Here is an 18,322-nt window from a genome sequence, read left to right as displayed (position 1 = left end):
TGCCCATTGACATTCAATGGCATTACAATCACTGAATTCCCCCATTATCAACAACCTGGGGGTTACCACTGACCAGAAACTGAACTGGACTAGTCGTATAAATACTGTGGCTACGAGAGCAGGTCAGAGGTTAGGAATCCTGCGATGAGTAACTCAACTCCTGACTCCCCAAAGCCTGTCCACCATCTACAAGGCACAAATCAGGAGTGTAATGGAATAATCCCCTCTTGGCTGGATGAGTGCAGCTCCCACAACACTCAAGAAGCTTGACACTGTCCAGGACAAAGCAGCCCGCTTGATTGGCACCGCATCCACAAACAGTCACTCCCTCCACCACTAACGCACAGTGGCAGCAGTGCGTACCATTTACAAGTTGCACTGAAGAATTCACCAAGGCTCCTTAGACAGCACCTTCCAAACCCACGACCACTGCCATCTAAAAGTACAAGGGCAGTAGATAGACCACCACCTGGAAGTTCCCCTCCAAGTCACTCGCCATCCTGACTTGGAAATATATCGCCGTTCCTTCACTGTCGCTGGGTCAAAATCCTGCAAGTCCCTTCCTAACAGCACTGTGGGTGTACCTACACCACACGGACAGCAGAGGTTCAAGTAGGCGGCTCACCACCACCTTCTCAAGGACAACTAGGGATGGGCAATAAATGCTGGGCCAGCCAGCGAAGCCCAAATCCCATGAATGAATATAAAAAACCCTCGCACCCTGCCTGTACTGTTGATCTGTTGCTGATTGTTGAAAAGACCAAACTTACTGACGTCTTACATAATGATTTTGTGTTTACAGTCCCTTTCTTACCTCTATAATCTCCATCAACCTGACAACCCGCTCAGATCTCTGCACAACTCGTATGCCTTTCGCCACTTAGGGTCACATACTTGGTTAGGGGATGTTTGCCGTTCGATTGGACTTGTACTTGCAAGGACCTATTTCCTTGCGGGGTGATTTGCTACTGGGGAGGGTTTAACCCAGACTTGTTCAACCTCTGGCCAGCAGGCCGCCCTCTATGTGGCCCACAGAGGGATTGCTGAAAATACCATTAAGACGGGTCAGTGACTTTGAAGATTCCAGCAGGGGACTGCTCCTCCAATCAGAGTCTGCTTTCCTCCCGCATTTGCTGCTGATAGGCTCAATCATGAACCTATCAGCAGCAAATGCGGGAGAGAAGCAGACTGTGATTAGAGGGGCAGCGAACGACGTCAACTGCAAGTATGTGACGTTAGAAAGAGCAATCTGGAGCACTTGCCAGGCTTTCTCATGGCTCCCATCTGATCTGGCCCAACTCCCAGTGCTTTGGCCTCGGTCCAGCCCACGCCTCCCCAGGTTTTCGGTGCTTCCCTCAATGGGCACCCGCATTCAGGCGCCGCTAGGCCTCAGGCCTCATTCCAGGTCTCTCTTCCACTTTCTTCGCATCTGCCCCCACCCACCCCTCCCCATTTAGTGAGCAAGCGAGGGCGGATGGCGAGGGAGTTTGGGTGGGTGAGTGAGCAAGTGAGTGAGAGTTGGGTGGTTTACACACAATGTCCCTTTAATCATGCAGTAGTTGGATTTTCAACTAAGATCGTCTGTTACAGTATGATCCAAATGTCTTGGCAAAATCCGAGTTTTGAACACCCATCCATATGGGTTACTGACATTTTTACTGTAAATTTCCAATCATAAGAACATAAGAAATAGGAACAGGATTAGACCATTTGGCCCCTCGAGCCTGCTCCACCATTCAATTTAAGATCTTCTTGTGTTTTGATTTCCACATTCCCATCTACCCCCAATAACCTTTGATTCCTTTGCCTAACAAGAAACTATCTACCTCTGCCTTAAGAATATTCAATGACCCCGCCTCCGCCACCTTCTGAGGCAGACAGTTCCAAAGTCACACAACCCTCAGAGAAAGAATTTCTCATCTCTGTCCTAAAAGGGTGACCCCTAATTTTAAAACAGTTCCCTCCAGCTCTGGACTCACCCACAAGAGGAAACATCCAGATATCTGACTGACCTAATGTTTACTGTTATTACGCATCCAAATACAGGACTGAACATTCTTATAATCTTACTTTTAAGTGTGTGTCTGGGGTGTGTGTGTGAAGGAGAGAGGGGTGAGTGTGTGTGAAAGAGAGAGAGGCGGGGGGGAAGAGTATGCATGTGAGAGTATGGGGAAGAGAGGGATGGGGAGTGCGTGTAATGGGGAGGGAGAGAGGAGTGTGTGTGTGAGAGAGAGGGGTGAGTGTGTGTATGTGTGAGTGAGAGAAAGTGGGGAGATTGTGTGTGAGTGAGTGAGAGAGTGACAGAGTGAGTGAGAGGTTGAGAGAGAGAGGGAGGGGAATACATGTGTCTGGCTCATTCCCAATCTCAGGGTTCTCATTCACCCTCACCCCCACACACCAACATGCACATGAGAGTGAGTGAGTGAGCAGATAGGGATTGGGATTCAGCTGGACACACAGACACTCTCACCCTTCCACATTCTAATGGTTGATTTTTATTATTATTTGTTTTTTTTTTAAATTGTCATTTAATTGATGTGACATTTTTTTTGCTCAGCAAGTTGTTTCTTTTCATGTCAGATTTTTAAAAAATGATGTTTAATGTTGTGTGAAACGTTAAAAATTTGAAATGTGGCCCCTCACACAGAAAGGTTAGAGAAGTTGGGTTTAAACTAACTTGGCAAGGGTGTGGGAACCAGGAGGTAACATTAGAGAGGAATATCAAGATGCGCAGAATACTTGGAGAGACAGACAGCACCTGAGTAGAAAACAGTAAGGTATTAGGCAGATTCAGAGTAAGGGGGAAGGTACTAAAATCTAAATTAGCGTTACTGTGCATGTATGCAAATGTGCAGAGTGTGGCAGATAAGATTGGCAAGTTTCAGGCACAGATAACCATGTAAAAATATGATGTTTTGTCTATAGCAGAAACCTAGCTCAAAGAAGGGCAGGACTGGATATTAAATATTCCTGGATACAAGGTAATCAGGAAAGATAGGAAATGAATAAAAGGGGGAGGGGTAGCAGTATTGATTAAGGAGAACATTGTAGTGCTGGAGAGAGGATGCCGCAAAGGGGTCAAGGACAGAATCTATTTGGCTAGAGCTAAGGAACAAAAAAAGTTCAATTACATTGCTCCATGTGGTCTATAAACCACCAACTAGTGGGAAGGATAGAGTGGGACAAATTTTCAAGAAAATTACAGAGAGGTACAAAAATCATAGAGTAGTTATAATGGAATCTTCAATAATCCAAATATAGACTGGAATAATGGTAGTGCAAAGGGCAGAGAGGGGCAAGAGTTCCTAGAGTGTGTTCATGAGAATTTGTTCCCAGTCCAAAGAGGAAGGAGGCACTGCTAAACCTGCCTCTTGGAAATGAGGTGATCCAAGTGGATCAAGTGTCAGTAGAAGAACATTTAGGGGACATTGTATCATCAGGTTTAGGTTGGCTATGAGAAAGGACAAAGAACAATCTAGAGTAAGAATAATTAACTGGGGGGAAGCCAACTTCAATGAGGTAAGAATGGATCTGACCAAGATGAATTGGAATCAAAGATTGGCAGACAAAACTGTCACTGAACAATGGGCTGCCTTTAAAGAAGAGAAAATTTAGGCACAGTCAAGGTATACAGTATTCCCACGAAGGGGAAAGGTAGGGCAAACAAATCCAGAGCTCCTTGGGTGACAAAAGAGATAGAGATTAAGACAAAGCAGAAAAAGTGTTCTAATGACTGATGTCAGGTGGATAGTACTACCAAGAGCCAGTCTGAATATAGAAGATTCAGGCAGGAAGTGAAAATGAAAATAAGAGAAGCAAAGAGGGCGTATGAAAGGAGACTGGCAGCTAACATGAAAGGGAATCCCAAGGTCTTCTACAGGCACACGAATAGTAAAAGTGTGGTAAAAGGAGGAGTGGGGCCGATTAGGGACCAAAATGGGGATCTACATGTAGAAACAGGGTGCAAGGCTGTGGTATTAAATGAATACTTTGCATCTGTCTTTACCAAGGAAGAAGATGCAGCGCAGGTCGTGGTGAAAAAGGAGGTAGGTCAGAGACTTGAAGGGTTTAAAATTGATAAGGTCGAGGGTTGGGGGGGTGTATTGGATAGATTGTTTGTACTTAAAGTTGATAAAGCACCAGGGCTGGATGGGATGCATCCAAGGATACTGAGGAAAGTGAGTGTGGAAATTACGGGGCCACTGGCCATGATTTTCCAGTCTTCCTTAGACTTGGGGTGGTTTCAGTGGACTGGGGAATTGCAAACTTTACACCCCTGTTCAGAAAAGGCTGTAAAGATGAGCCCAGCAACTACAGGCCAGTCAGGTTACCCTGGTGGTGGGAAGGTTTCCAGAAACGATAATTCACAGGCACTTGGGCAAATGCAGGCTAATTAAGGAAAGCCAGCATGGATTTGTTCAGGGTAAATTGTGTTTAACTAACTCGCTTGAGTTTTTTGATGAGGCAGCAGAGAGGGTTGATGAGGGTAACACTGCTGATATGGTGTACATCAACTTCCAAAATGTATTTGATAAAGTGCTGGTTAACAGACTTGTAAGCAAAGTTATAGTTCATAATTAAAGGGACAGTAGCAACATGGATATGAAATCGGCTGAGTTGTGATTAATGGATTTTTTTCGGACCGGAGGAAGGTTTAACGCGGAATTCCCCAGGGGTCGGAGTTAGGATCCCTGCTCTTCTTGATATATATTACTGACCTAGGCCATGGCATATACGGCACAATTTCAAAATTTGCGGATGATATGAAACTTGGGTGTATCATCAACCCTGAGGGGGATAGCGTAGAACTTCAAAAGGACATAGACAAGTTGGTGGAAAGGGCTGACAAATGGCAGACTAAATTTAATGCTAAGCAGTGTGAAATGATTCATTCTGGTAGAAAGAAAGCAGAGAGACAATGTAAATTAAATATTACAATTCTAAAGTGGGTACAGGAGCAGAGGGACCTGGGTGTGAAATGCATAAATCATTGAAGGAGGCAGGGCAGGTTGAGAAAGCTGTTGATAAAGCATATAGAATCCTGGACTTTATTAATAGGGTCATAGAATACAAAAGTAAGTTATGTTAAACTTGTGGCAAACACTGGTTCAGCCTCAACTGGAGTACTGCGTCCAGTTCTGGGTGCCACAATTTAGCAAGTGTGCGAAGGGATTGAAGAGATTTCAGAAAAAAAAAATCACAAGAATGGTTCAAGGGATGAGAAACCTCGACTAGGTGGATAGATTGGAGAGGTTTGGACTGTTCTCCTTGGATTATTATATGAAATGAAAGAATGTGCAGGATGCAAGGAGAAGGTGGGGAATTACACTAGGTGAGTTGCTCCTTCAGAGAACTAGCACAGGCATGATGGGCTGAATAGCCTCCTTCTTTGCTGTAGCCATTCTGTGTTTCTGTGATTCTAACTTTTTATAAAGAGCAGATGGTGGAAGGTAAATGGGCGAGAAGGAGTTTCAGTTTTAATCATCGGCTCCATGTAGAATCATAGAATGGTTATGGCACAGGAGGCCATTCAGCCGGTCATGTCCATGCCTGCTCTCTGAAAGAACAACTCAGCTAGTCCCACTACCTCACCCTCTCCCCATAGCCCTGCAAATATTTTCTCTTTAGATAAGTGATCCAACTCTCTTTTGAAAGCCACGATTGTATTTGCCTCCGCCACACTCTCAGGCAGTACATTCCAGATCCTAACCATTCGCTGCGTAAAAAGGTTTTTCCTCATGTTGCCTTTGGTCCTTTGGCCAATCACCTTAAATCTGTGTCCTCTGGTTCTCAATCTTTCCACCAACAGGAACATGACTATCTACTCTTCCAGACCCCTCATGATTTTGAACACTTCTCTCAAATCTCCACTCAACTTTCTCTTTTCTAAGGAGAATAGTCCCAACTTCTCCAATCTATATATGTAACTGAAGTTCCTCATCCCTGCAACCATTCTCGTGAATCTTTTCAGTGCTTTCTCTAATGCCTTCACATCCTTCCTAAAGTGTGATACCCAGAACTGGACAGAGTACTACAGTTGAGGCTGAACCAGTGTTTTATACAGGCTTATCATTACTTGTTTGCTTTCTCGTCCCATTTGTAAAGCTCAGGATGCTATATGCTTTTCTAACCACTTTCTCAAACGGCCTTGCTACCTTCAATGATTTGTGCATATATAAACCACCCCCCCCACCACCCCCCGCACAACCCCAGTCTCCCTGCTCCTGCGCCCACATTAGAATTGTACACTTTACTTTGTGCTCCCTCTCCTCGTTCTTCCTGCCAAAATGCAGCTTTTCACACTTCTCTGTTAAATTTTACCTGCCATATGTCCCCCACATGCCACCAGCCTGTCTATGTCCTCTTGAAGTTTATCACTATCCTCCTCACAGTTTACAATGCTTCCAAGTTTTGTGCCGTCTTCAAATTTTGATGAGGTATATTATGCCCTGTACACCCAACTCTAGGCAAGAAAAGCAGGGATCCTGCTTTTGACTCTTGGTGAACATCACTGCAGGTCCATCACTGTAAACTTTCCTTTAGTCTGCCAAGCAACGATTCACCACTACTCTGTTTCCTGTCACTCAGCCAACCTTTGCATCCATGCTGCTACTGTCCCTATTATCCATAAGCTTCAACTTTGCAGACATGCCTGTTATGTAGCGCTTTATCAAATGTCTTTTGGAAGTCCACGTACACCACATCAGTTGTATTTATCTCATCAACCCACTCACCAAAAAAACTCAATCAAATGAGTTAAAAGCTGGTGTACGGGTTGCTAGTGGGACAGGCGCACATGTAGCAGAGCCTGACGCTGTACGAAGGTGCATGAGGAACACATTCGAAGTTACATCTGAAGCTCACCTTCGGGCAGGAAGAGTTTATTGGTCAGGAGCTGGTCAGGAGTCGGTGCCACAGGTAATTTCTCAGCTTCCTTCTCAGTCTCCTCTTGCCTGGACTCAGAGAGGACCAGAGTGGTGAACGTCCGGTTGGTCGAATCCGTGGAAACCTGCAGTTCATCAGAGAGCGTGCATTGAGGCTGCGTTCACAGAGGGACAGGAGAAGGCCACTCAGCCCCTCAGGCCTTACCCGCCATTCAGTCAGATCGTGGCTGATCCATGTCTTAACTCCATTTTACCTGCCTTGGCCCCGTGCTTCACAAAAATTCTATCAATCTCGGTTTTGACATTTTCAATTGCCCGCCACGCAGCACCCCCAACCTCAACAGCTTTCGTTGTGGTGAAATATAGAAAATATTGAAGAATTTATGGCACAGAAGGAGGCCATTTGGACCATCATGTCTGTGCTGGCTGATAAAAAGTTATCTTCCACCTTCCAGCTCTTGGTCCATAGCCCTGCGTGTTGAAGTGTTTTTTTAAAATGGGATGGGCAATGAATGTCCAGGTCTCATGAAGTTGTTAAAACTCAGCTTGTTCCCTATCACCATTTTAAAATGAAATGATCAGCCAGTCTTTTCCCAATTATAAGTGACTATCTGGAGCATTTAGAGAGTACATGTCTACACTTCTGTACTTGGTGAGCAAGGGAGCAGTTGCCAACTGAAGATCTGTTATGGGGACAGGATTTTACTTCAACACACCATGCACCTTCTAACCAAACATAGGCACTTTGAAGCCTCAGCAATCACCCGCCAACAAGTACCCCACACCCCATCTGCTTCTACCTGCAGGATCACTCCCAGTGCATTCTTGTGACGTTGGGTTTTAACCACCAGGACTCGGCCAACAGACAGCACCTTGAATCCACTCGTGGACTCCATAATCCTCTTCTGTAACACAAGAGCGAGGAGGTATTAAGCCAGCAGAGCAAACATTTATTCAACATTGAGAGTCCGTGTTGTGTCTCATCACAAATTACCTGTAGAGAGTCTCTTGTGTACAGGAGCTCCCGCACTGCATTATAATAGTGCTCCAAGTCACTCAGCTGTCCAATGCACTCCACCTCGTCCATGCTTGACAGCTTCTTTGTCAGTTCCTGAATCTGCTGTTCATAGATCTGCCAAACATAAGGACATAACATGAGAAATAGGAAATGCAAAAGGCCATTCGGCCCTTCAACCTGCTTCGCCATTCAGCAAGCTCCAGGCTGATAGTGTACCTCAATTCCACCTTCTCTCAATATCCCCTCTTAACAAGAAAACTCAAGCTTGTAACAAGGATAAAACTCATAAGATGCTACATTCCATCTACTTTCCTGTATGCCTCAGAAACCTGGACATTAAATAAAGATCCATGGAAGAAAATACAGGCCTTTGAAATGTGGAGTATGCTTAGAATTCCATATACATGCCATAAGACCAATGAAAAGGTGCTTGAGATTGCAAAAGCAAAAATGAACTCTGAAAAGTGGCAGCCAGAAAAGAAAATGCCAGCATTTCGGCAACTTGATCAGAGCTGAAAAGCTACAGAGATCTCTTCTGGAGGGCAAAGTAGAAGGCAGCAGAAAGAGGGATTGTCCTAGGCGAAGTTGCATGATGGACATCATAGAGGGGTTGCAGACGAGCTACAGTGAGGGTGACGCAAGACAGACGAGCGTGACAAGCCATGACAGCAGACCTCTTGGTAGCAGTAGCTACAAGCAGGACATGGAGGAAGAGGCAATATCCCCAGCTGCTTGACAAACGGTTGGTCGGATTGACTTATGCTTATACTTCTACATTTCTTACAGCGAAGCATGTGATTGGAGTTCACGTGGAACTCGAGATGATATAAATGAACAAATTTCTAAAGGTTCATCATGTAAATACTTTTAAGTCATTAAGAGTCCTTAAAAACGTTCTGTAATAATCAAGTGATTGTACCTTGGCATCCTTCCTGGTGTGGAACTCGGAGAAACTCCGCTTCATCATGTCCTCCACCCGGAGTGCCTCCACCCGCAGCAGGTTGAGGATCATGGTGTAGGTCAGGCGGAACTGAGACTGCAACAGTGTGGGTTTACCCTGTAAAAAAAAAATCCACACAAAGAGGGATGAATTCAACCCATGCACCATAGTCCCAGGATAACACAAAGCAATCCAGGGACCGAGAGAGAGAGAGCGAGAGAGAGAGCGCGCGAGAGAGAGAGTGAGCGAGAGAGAGAGAGCGAGAGAGAGAGAGCGAGCGAGCGAGATAGAGAGCGAGAGAGGAAGGGGGAAAAGGCTGTCTAGAGAAATGGCATGAAGGAAAGCAAAGACCAGCACACTGGATGCATGTTTTGGATCTGATAGTGTAACCTGCCAGTACCAAACCTCCTCAGTCTCAATCGTTCATCAAGTGAGATCATGTGCCATAGGGCCTCCAATGAGAATTGCTTCCAAAGTGCAGTCACTGCCGTTACATAGGGTAACAGGGTGGCCAAGCTGCACAGCAAGATCCCACAATGGCGGCGAGGCGCTGAATGACCAACAAATTGCTCAATTTCTCGTGCAACGCACGAGGGTAATGATTACTCCTTCACAACAAGCTGGTCTCCAAGATCAGGAAGTTTGAATCCAATCGCCACCTCCCACACACCCCTCCCCTGACACTCCAGCCCCAAGAGCTAACAGTTTGCAGTTCTTACCAGCATCATTTTGTGGAGGTCAGACATCTCGTGGACCCCAGCCTTACACAGGATAATAACCATTCCAGTCGTGTCCAGACCTCTCCTTCCTGCTCTGCCTGCCATCTGAATGTATTCACCTGCATTGAGTACAAATGTGTCACAGGTAGAGGGTTAAAAAGGAGTTAAATTGTCAGCATGGGGTTTGGGATGTGAACATTGTGGGCAAGGCCAGCATTTATTGCCCATCCCTAACTGCCCTTGAGAAAGTGATGCCAAGCCAGCTCCTTAAATGTAACTGAGATGTCTCTTAGGCCACTTCAGAGGGCAGTTAAAAGTCAACCAAACTGCTGTTGGTATAAGCCAGACCAGGTGAAGATCTAGAATGCACAGTCTAAGAGTGTGGTGGAGGCAGATTCAATGGTGGCTTTCAAAAGGCAATTGGACTACAGAAAGAAAGAAAAAAATCAGGGCTACAGGGAAAGGTGGGAGAGTGGGCCTAACTGAGTCTATTATGCAGAGCTGGCAAGGATAGGGCATGCACATTGGTTTCCTTCTGTGCTGTAACTGTTCGATGATTCTATGAGGTACTTACAGGGTTATGGACAAAAGGCGAGGGGGGAGGGGGTGGGAAGGTGAGGGGGGAGAGTCAGCGGAGGGGAAGGGTTTCCCATGCACATCACCTGGAGTCAGGTCTCGGAAGTTTGTCCCATCATGTTTGCGAATCGTGTCGAACACCACAGTTCTGGCTGGCATGTTCACTCCCATCGCAAAAGTCTCTGTTGCAAAGAGAATCTGCAGCATAAGGGAAAATAACAGACACACATCCTGTTAACACTGAGGCAGCACTGAAAGCTGTGTCCATGTACCCATACAACCTCATGGCAGCTTGACTCAACCAGTTACGCTACTGTGTGAGCCAGAAGGTGCTGGGTTCAAGCCCCATTACAGAGGATACATCATAGTTTAACATTGAAAGGAGCCACAGTGTCTTTTTTTTTAATTCATTCACGGGATGTGGGCTTTGCTGGCTGGGCCAGCATTTATTGCCCATGACTAATTGCCCTTGAGAAGGGGGTGGTGAGCTGCCTTCTTAAACCACTGCAGACCATGTGGTGTAGGTACATCCAAAGTGCTGTTAGGAAGGGAGTTCCAGGATTTTGACCCAGCAACAGTTAAGGAACGGTGATATATTTCCAAGTCAGGATGGTGAGTGACTTAGATGGGAACAGCGCCACCTGGAAGATCCCCTCCATCTGCTGCCCTTGTCTTTCTAGATGGTAGTGGTCATGGGTTTGGAAGGTGTTGTCTAAGGAGCCTTGGTGAATTCCTACAGTGCATCTTGTAGATGGTGCACACTGCTGCTACTGTTCATCGGTGATGGAGGGAGTGAATGTTTGTGGATGTGGTGCCAATCAAGTGGGCTGCTTTGTCCTGTGCCAGCCCTTTTGAAAAGCAATGCTGTCAGTCCCATTCCTTCGCTCTTCCCATATCACTGCAATTTTGTTCTCCGTAAAGTACTGATCCAATTCCCTTCGGAAGATTTCTACTGAATCTGTTTCCACCACCATCTCAAGCAGCACACTCCAAATCCTATCCACTCATTATTAAAAAGTGGTTCTCCTATTCTTGCCTCTGGTTCTTTGGCCCATCACCTTAAATCTGTGCCCTTTGCTGATCAAGCTTTCAGTCACTTATTTACTCTACCAAAACCCTTTGCGATTTTTAACACCTCTATCAATCTCTTAACTTTCTCTGCCCAAAACAGAACAATCTCAGCTTCCTCATAACCTTCACATCCTTAACAAACTGCGGTGTCCAGAATGGGACACAGTACTCCTGCGAAGGCTGAACTAGTGTTTTATATAGATTTAGCCTTTACCATGGATGCTTACCCTTGTTCTGCTATTAACACATTCTCCTTTCTTACCTTTATGCCATTATCAGCACCCCCTTTAGCCCACACCACTAACATTAACACTCCCTTTGTCTTTTCATCCTTGACATCTTTGTCAAACGCCCCTTAGCCCCCACCTATCGTTGGCCTTCTATCCAGCTTCACCTACTCCACCCCCCCTTAAACAGTATAAATTTCATCACATTTTTACTTCTCTTTAGCTCTGAAGGGTTATACAGACTCAAAACGTTAACTCTGTTTCTCTCTCCACGGATGCTGTCAGACCTGCTGAGTTTTTCCAGCATTTTCTGTTTTTATTTTAGCCTTTATAGTCAGTTTATTGAACGGCATAGAACGTGCAGCTCAAAAAGAGCCCATTCATTCCACCTGCTATATGCTGGTGTTTCTGCTGCTCCTACCCTAGTGGATCTTATCCCGGCCCCTCATTACCCTCTTCTGTGCTTCCGGTTTCCCCTTATGGGGGTCAATTGTCTCCGCTTCAACCAATCCCTGAGGTACGGAGTTCCACATTCTCACCACCCTGGGGTGAAAGAAATTTCTCCTCAATTCCCTGCTGGGTTTATTGGTGACTATCTTAAGCCCTCTTGTTCCAGTCTCGCCCACAAGTGGGGGGCATTCCTTCTGCCCACCCCCCACCCGATCAAAACGCTTCCTAATTTTGAAAGCCCTGCACTCTCCAGTTTGTGGAGGAAAGAGTTCCAGTCTTTCCTGATTGGCGCACGCCCTCAATTCCAGTGTCGCTGTTTCAGGTATTTCAGGTGCTTCTATATCCTTTTTGTAATACGGAGACCAGAACTGTGCTCAAAGTGTAGTCCAAACACGGCTGTGTATAAATGTAACCCCCTCTCTCTGCTTTTGAAATCTCCCCTTTTAGAATTGAACGCTAATGCTGAGTTTGCTCTCTTCACAGCCTCATTGACTTGCAATAGCTACTTTGAGGGATTTATCTATCATTAGTCGCAGATCTCTCTGCCCCACCACATTCTGAAGGGCAATTAGGGGTGGGCAATAAGCACTGGTCTGTCCAGGGAAGTCCACACCCCATGAAAGAATATAAAAAACAATTATATTCTTACCATCCAGGTAATATTAAAGGTGATGAAGTCTCTATTCAGGGGCGAGCTACTACCCACATATTGTGAAGTCTTACCTTCACTAGGCCCCTGGTAAACAGCATTTCAATGACCTCCTTCAGGATTGGAAGGATCCCACTGTGATGAACACCAATCCCACGCTTCAGAAGCTCCACCATCTGGCGTACCTGTCCAACACAGACATAAAGAGGTTTTTAACTGTCCAATGGGACCGAGCAGAGGGATGAATGTCCGAAGGAGCACATTCATACTAATACATTTCTGTACCAAATATCTTCTGTACTGAAGTTAGCACCATCACACCAAATACCTACCCCAATCCAATTCAACAGGCCAAACCCCACCTCACTGTCGGTTACCCACCCCAGAAATAAAACCAAACCCCATCTCACAGTCTGTAGCCACCCCCAACAAAATAAAACCAAACCCCATCTCACTGTCTGTAGCCACCCCCAACAAAATAAAACCAAACCCCATCTCACTGTCTGTAACCTCCCCGACAAAAAAAACCACTCCCATCTCACAGTCTGTAATTCCCCACACAATAAAACCGAACACCATCTCACCGTCTATAACTGCCCCCACTTCATAGAAACACCAAACCCCATCTCACTGTCTGTAACTACCCCCAGAAAAACACCAAGCCCCATCTCACTGTCTGTAACTACCCCCAGAAAAACACCAAGTCCCATCTCACTGTCTGTAACTACCCCCAGAAAAACACCAAGCTCCATCTCACTGTCTGTAACTACTCCCAGAAAAACACCAAGCCCCATCTCACTGTCTGTAACCGCCCCCAGAAAAACACCAAGACCCATCTCACTGTCTGTAACTACTCCCAGAAAAACACCAAACTCCATCTCACTGTCTGTAACTACCCCCAGAAAAATACCAAGCCCCATCTCACTGTCTGTAACTACCCCCAGAAAATCACCAAGCCCCATCTCACTGTCTGTAACTACCCCCAGAAAAACACCAAGCCCCATCTCACTGTCTGTAACTACCCCCAGAAAAACACCAAGCCCCATCTCACTGTCTGTAACTACCCCCAGAAAAACACCAAGTCCCATCTCACTGTCTGTAACTACCCCCAGAAAAACACCAAGCCCCATCTCACTGTCTGTAACTACTCCCAGAAAAACACCAAGCCCCATCTCACTGTCTGTAACCGCCCCCAGAAAAACACCAAGCCCCATCTCACTGTCTGTAACTACCCCCAGAAAAACACCAAACCCCATCTCACTGTCTGTAACTACCCCCAGAAAAATACCAAGCCCCATCTCACTGTCTGTAACTACCCCCAGAAAATCACCAAGCCCCATCTCACTGTCTGTAACCGCCCCCAGAAAAACACCAAGCCCCATCTCACTGTCTGTAACCGCCCCCAGAAAAACACCAAACCTCATCTCACTGTCTGTAACTACCCCCAGAAAAACACCAAGCCCCATCTCACCGTCTGTAGCCGCCCCCACTTCATAGAAACACCAAATCCCATCTCACTGTCTGTAACCCCGCTCCCAGAAAAACACCAAACCGCATTTCACTGTCTGTAACTACCCCCAGAAAAACACCAAGCCCCATCTCACTGTCTGTAAACCCCCCCGACAAAAAAAACACCAAAACCCATCTCACTGTCTGCAACACCACCAATAAGACACTGAACCTCATTCGTCTATAACCCCAAATATACTGAACCCCATTGCACTAACTGTAACCATCCCGCCCAAAAACCAAAGCCTTGCTGATTTTAGCTAATGCTATACGAAGTTTGAAGGCATACCTTCATTTTCCAGCGCGCGCGCACACACGTAAACACGCGCGCGCACACACAAACATGCGCGCGCACACACAAACACGCGCGCGCACACACAAACACGCGCGCGCACACACAAACACGCGCGCGCACACACAAACACGCGCGCGCACACACAAACACGCGCGCGCACACACAAACACGCGCGCGCGCACACACAAACACGCGCAAACACGTACACGCAAACACGTACACACAAACACGTACACACAAACACGTACACACAAACACGTACACACAAACACACACAAACATGTACACACAAACACACACAAACACGTACACAGAAACACACGCGAACACGTACACACAAACACACGCGAACACGTACACACAAACACACACAAACACGTACACACACACACTCTTTCCCTTGTAAAGAGGTCATGGTGAGCCAACAACATTTATTTGACTCCTAATTGTTCCCCACTCCCACACTCCAGGCAGATATTGTGCTGTTCGATCTCACTGCGCCAAGGTTTAAAAGCCCAGCATCCCACAGTGCTCCTCACCGACATTTACCTGTGGTAACTCTCGGTCCGTGCCCTTTAACCGGGAGATGCACTTTTGGAAGAAAATGTGGATCTCGCTCTTTTCCACGGTGCTGGTGAGGTCGACGGTTGTGAGCATGCTGGCGTTCTCGTCGCAGCGATTCCGCGAGAAGGTGAATGCCACAATGGGGAGGCTGTCTTTCTTCCGAAGCATATCAATCAAGGATAACCACACGCTTTTATCCTGCATCCAGTGAAATACAGAAAGACATTAGAGACTGGCAGAGAGGGTGCAGGATGTTCAATAATACCATGCTGGGGGCTGGCGGATCAGGCGATATCCACCTGCTTTACAACAGCATTTACAAACATAATCTGGTAAAGGGTACGCGGTTTATAAAATCGAAGCATGTCCTATTTGGATCTCCCCCCATTATTCCTGTCTTCTGCTCGACATCTCCCTGCTTCCCTTGGAAATTGCTCCGAAGCAGTCTGTGAGTTGAAGGGTCTTGTGCATAAAAGGCACTTGGTGCTACTATTATATATTACAGCTAGTGTGCTACTTTACTCAACCTGTGCCACTTTCTGATGCTTGGCACCTCTAGCTACCTGGCTTAAACTCCCTGGTTCCACCCACCCTCGCCACACAGCACCCCCCCTTCCTCCCAACCGTACCCCCCTCCACCCCACTGAACAGCCTCCTCCTCTACCCCTCAGTTCCAAAGCCCTACACTCTCCCTGGCCATTCTCCTCTGCCACCCTGCCTCCCTTCCCCCCTCAACCCCATCTCACCAACCAACCAATCAAACCTCTCCTCCCAAATCCAACCCCTCTTCACCCACGGGTTCACGTTGCGCACCACCCCCCCCACCGACCTCCACCCACTGGCATCAGCCTCGGGCCTCTCTCTTACTCCAGGACCCCACTCAACACTCCCCAACTTCTCCCAGCCACCCCGCTAATGTTCCTCTTCCTGGCCTCCCTTCACCCTGGTTTCCCTCTCCCCGCCCCCCCAACTCCGATAAAGCCCCTCTCCATGGCCCATCAGCTCTTCCAGTACCTTTCCCTGTGTTAAAAATTAACAATATGGTGCGTCTGTGTCTGTGTGTGCGTATACACGCATGCAAGAGAGATATGTACATATAAAACGGCCTTGTAATAGGTAACGGTTAGGCTAATGCCGTAAGTTTCGGTTTACCGGAAGCTGCTCAAGTTTTGTTTCTGCAAAAGAACAGCAATGAGGTGTGGGGTGAGGGAAGGGGGTTTTTCCCTGGGATAATTGAAGGCCCTGAGATTGGTCGATTGGCAACTGATACCCATGTGAGTCTGTACAAAAACGTTAGGTCTGAAATTGTCCTGGTGATATTTAATCTGTCAGCAATTCTGATGCCAAGAAGCTTGTGCAACTACACCTATCAGGTGTTTTACAGGAAAATGGTGCAATAAGTCGTTAAAGGCTTTGTGGACTTTGAAGAATGTTGACCACCCAAATGACTAGCGTTATAAAAAAGTAAGTGATAATGGAGAGCATGCGAGGTGGATTTTTTTCTTTATTTTTTTCATGGGTTGTGTGCGTCGTTGGCAAGGCCAGCATTTGTTTGGCATCCCTGATTGCCCTTGAACTGAGTGGGCTGAGGGCAGTGAAGAGTCAACACACATTTCTGTGGGCCTGAAGTCACATGGAGACCAGACCAGATAAGGACGGCAGATCCCCTTCCCCAAAGGGAACTAGATGGATCTTTACAACAATCGGTGATAGTTAGGGATTAACCAAGGCCAGCTTTATATTTCATACTTTGTATAAAAATAGCTTTTTATTTTATAACTGAATTCAAATACCACCAGCTGAACCCTTGTCTCCAGAGCATTAGCCTGGGTCTCTGGATTAGTAGTCCAGTGACATTACCACTTTGTCACCCTCTCCCCCTGGGAGAGTGGATGGGTGTAGGAGCTACAGCGGGTGCTGCAGTCTGGAACAGGATGGATATAGAATCGATGTGAGAAGATGATAGAGCCATGAGGGAACAACTGAAAGTAATTTTGACTAAAACGAAGAAGGGAGGTTTCAATGAAATTGAAGAATTGCAGCAAGCGCTAAGATCAATACTTGATATAGTAAAGAGTTTCCAGAAAGTCCAAAAGCAAAATTAATGAGATAGTTAATAAAAGAATCTATACAGCTGTCAGGTCAAGTGGCCAACCTTTAGTTTTAAGCCCCATAAAAAGACTCAAGTTGGGAAGGTCCACTTAATCCCCAGAAGGATTCATAATGCAGCCCAAGAACAAGTGAATATTGCCTTAAAGAAGGCATGCTAAAATTTGGATACCTGATTACACCCGTGTCTTAAGTTTAAGGCTCATCATTGAAGGGAGTAGTGCTTCCCAGGAACATCTGGTTAAGCTGCAACAAGATAACATATCAAACTGAAAAAGCAATAAGCAAAATAAGAGATCACCCGTGGTGAGGAGTCACTTATTATTGCTAGTCAATATCCTTGGACCAGAACAGCCTCAGCAGTTATGGCAATTGCTCAGTGTCTGGTCCTGACGGTCCTGATGACGATAGCCCGTAATCTGAGGTGCTTGACATGCCGGCTGAACCATCGAACAATAACCTAGAACTGGCATGGTTACTAGAAGGTTGAAAGCGAGAGCCTGAATGAAGTGTTTCCCTCTCAAGGTGGGGGGGTCCGTTAAAAATTAGCAATCAGGTGCGCGTGTGTGTGCGTATATACACATGTATGCACACACATGAGGTTCAATGGGAGAGCAACTGTGCAAGTAGTTAAAACAGCCAAGCATATTACAACAAATGCTGGAAACGCTCAGCAGGTCAGGCAGCACTTGTGGAAACAGACTTAACGTTTCAAGTCAAGATGACATTTCATCAGAGAACAGGTCACCTCAGCCAGACATGTTTCCCTCCGCAGATGCTGCCTGACCTGAGTATATACGGAACTTATTTTTGTTTTCATTTCAAATTTCCAGCTTTCGCAGTGTTTTGCTTTCGTATCCATATTAGAAAAGCCTGTTGGATTTTTCATTCCACCTTGCTTCAGCAGGACATTGCTGAACTTCAGTTAACTGATGCATGGAAGTAAGCACAGCAGTTACTTTAGTGAACAATACATTGGTTTAACAGCCTGATAAGGAATTAAAAGAGACAGACTGGTTAGCCAATATGAACAGCTTATGAACTGGCCCATAGGAACAATGACGTGTCTGAAGGTGGAATTTGAGGGAGTTATGGGACTGGCTATGGGGATCGGCTGAAAGGATGAGGCTAATTGACCAATGACAGAGGGTACGTGCAAAGATGTTAATGGCAGGTGAGTGACATTAAAGGTGCGCTTTTCAACCCAAGGTTTAGAAGTTTTATGGGGGTATTTCTAAGTAAATCTTTATAGGGCCAAAAGGACTTGTCAATAATCCACCAAGGAACACCCCTGAAGAAAAAGTAAAAGGC

The 18,322-nt window shown here is 46.2% G+C and overlaps 1 protein-coding gene across 2 annotated transcripts in view; it reads right to left on the bottom strand.

The window, feature by feature from the left end:
- Positions 1-18,322, bottom strand: part of skic2 (SKI2 subunit of superkiller complex) — a 73,291-nt gene that overhangs the window by 13,832 nt on the left and 41,137 nt on the right. For both annotated transcript variants that reach the window (XM_078566576.1, XM_078566577.1), the window contains 8 exons: positions 14,888-15,100; positions 12,609-12,719; positions 10,224-10,335; positions 9,562-9,680; positions 8,822-8,959; positions 7,879-8,016; positions 7,685-7,789; positions 6,865-7,009 (listed from right to left, as the gene is read on the bottom strand). In XM_078566576.1, coding sequence (XP_078422702.1) covers positions 6,865-7,009; positions 7,685-7,789; positions 7,879-8,016; positions 8,822-8,959; positions 9,562-9,680; positions 10,224-10,335; positions 12,609-12,719; positions 14,888-15,100 — 1,081 coding nt within the window. The remainder of the gene's footprint in view (positions 1-6,864; positions 7,010-7,684; positions 7,790-7,878; positions 8,017-8,821; positions 8,960-9,561; positions 9,681-10,223; positions 10,336-12,608; positions 12,720-14,887; positions 15,101-18,322) is intronic.

This window comes from Cetorhinus maximus, chromosome 21 (genome assembly GCF_964194155.1).
Source record: "Cetorhinus maximus chromosome 21, sCetMax3.hap1.1, whole genome shotgun sequence".
Lineage (NCBI taxonomy): Eukaryota > Metazoa > Chordata > Chondrichthyes > Lamniformes > Cetorhinidae > Cetorhinus > Cetorhinus maximus.
Note: the sequence above shows the minus strand (reverse complement) of the source record. Positions and strands in the feature narration are given on the sequence as shown.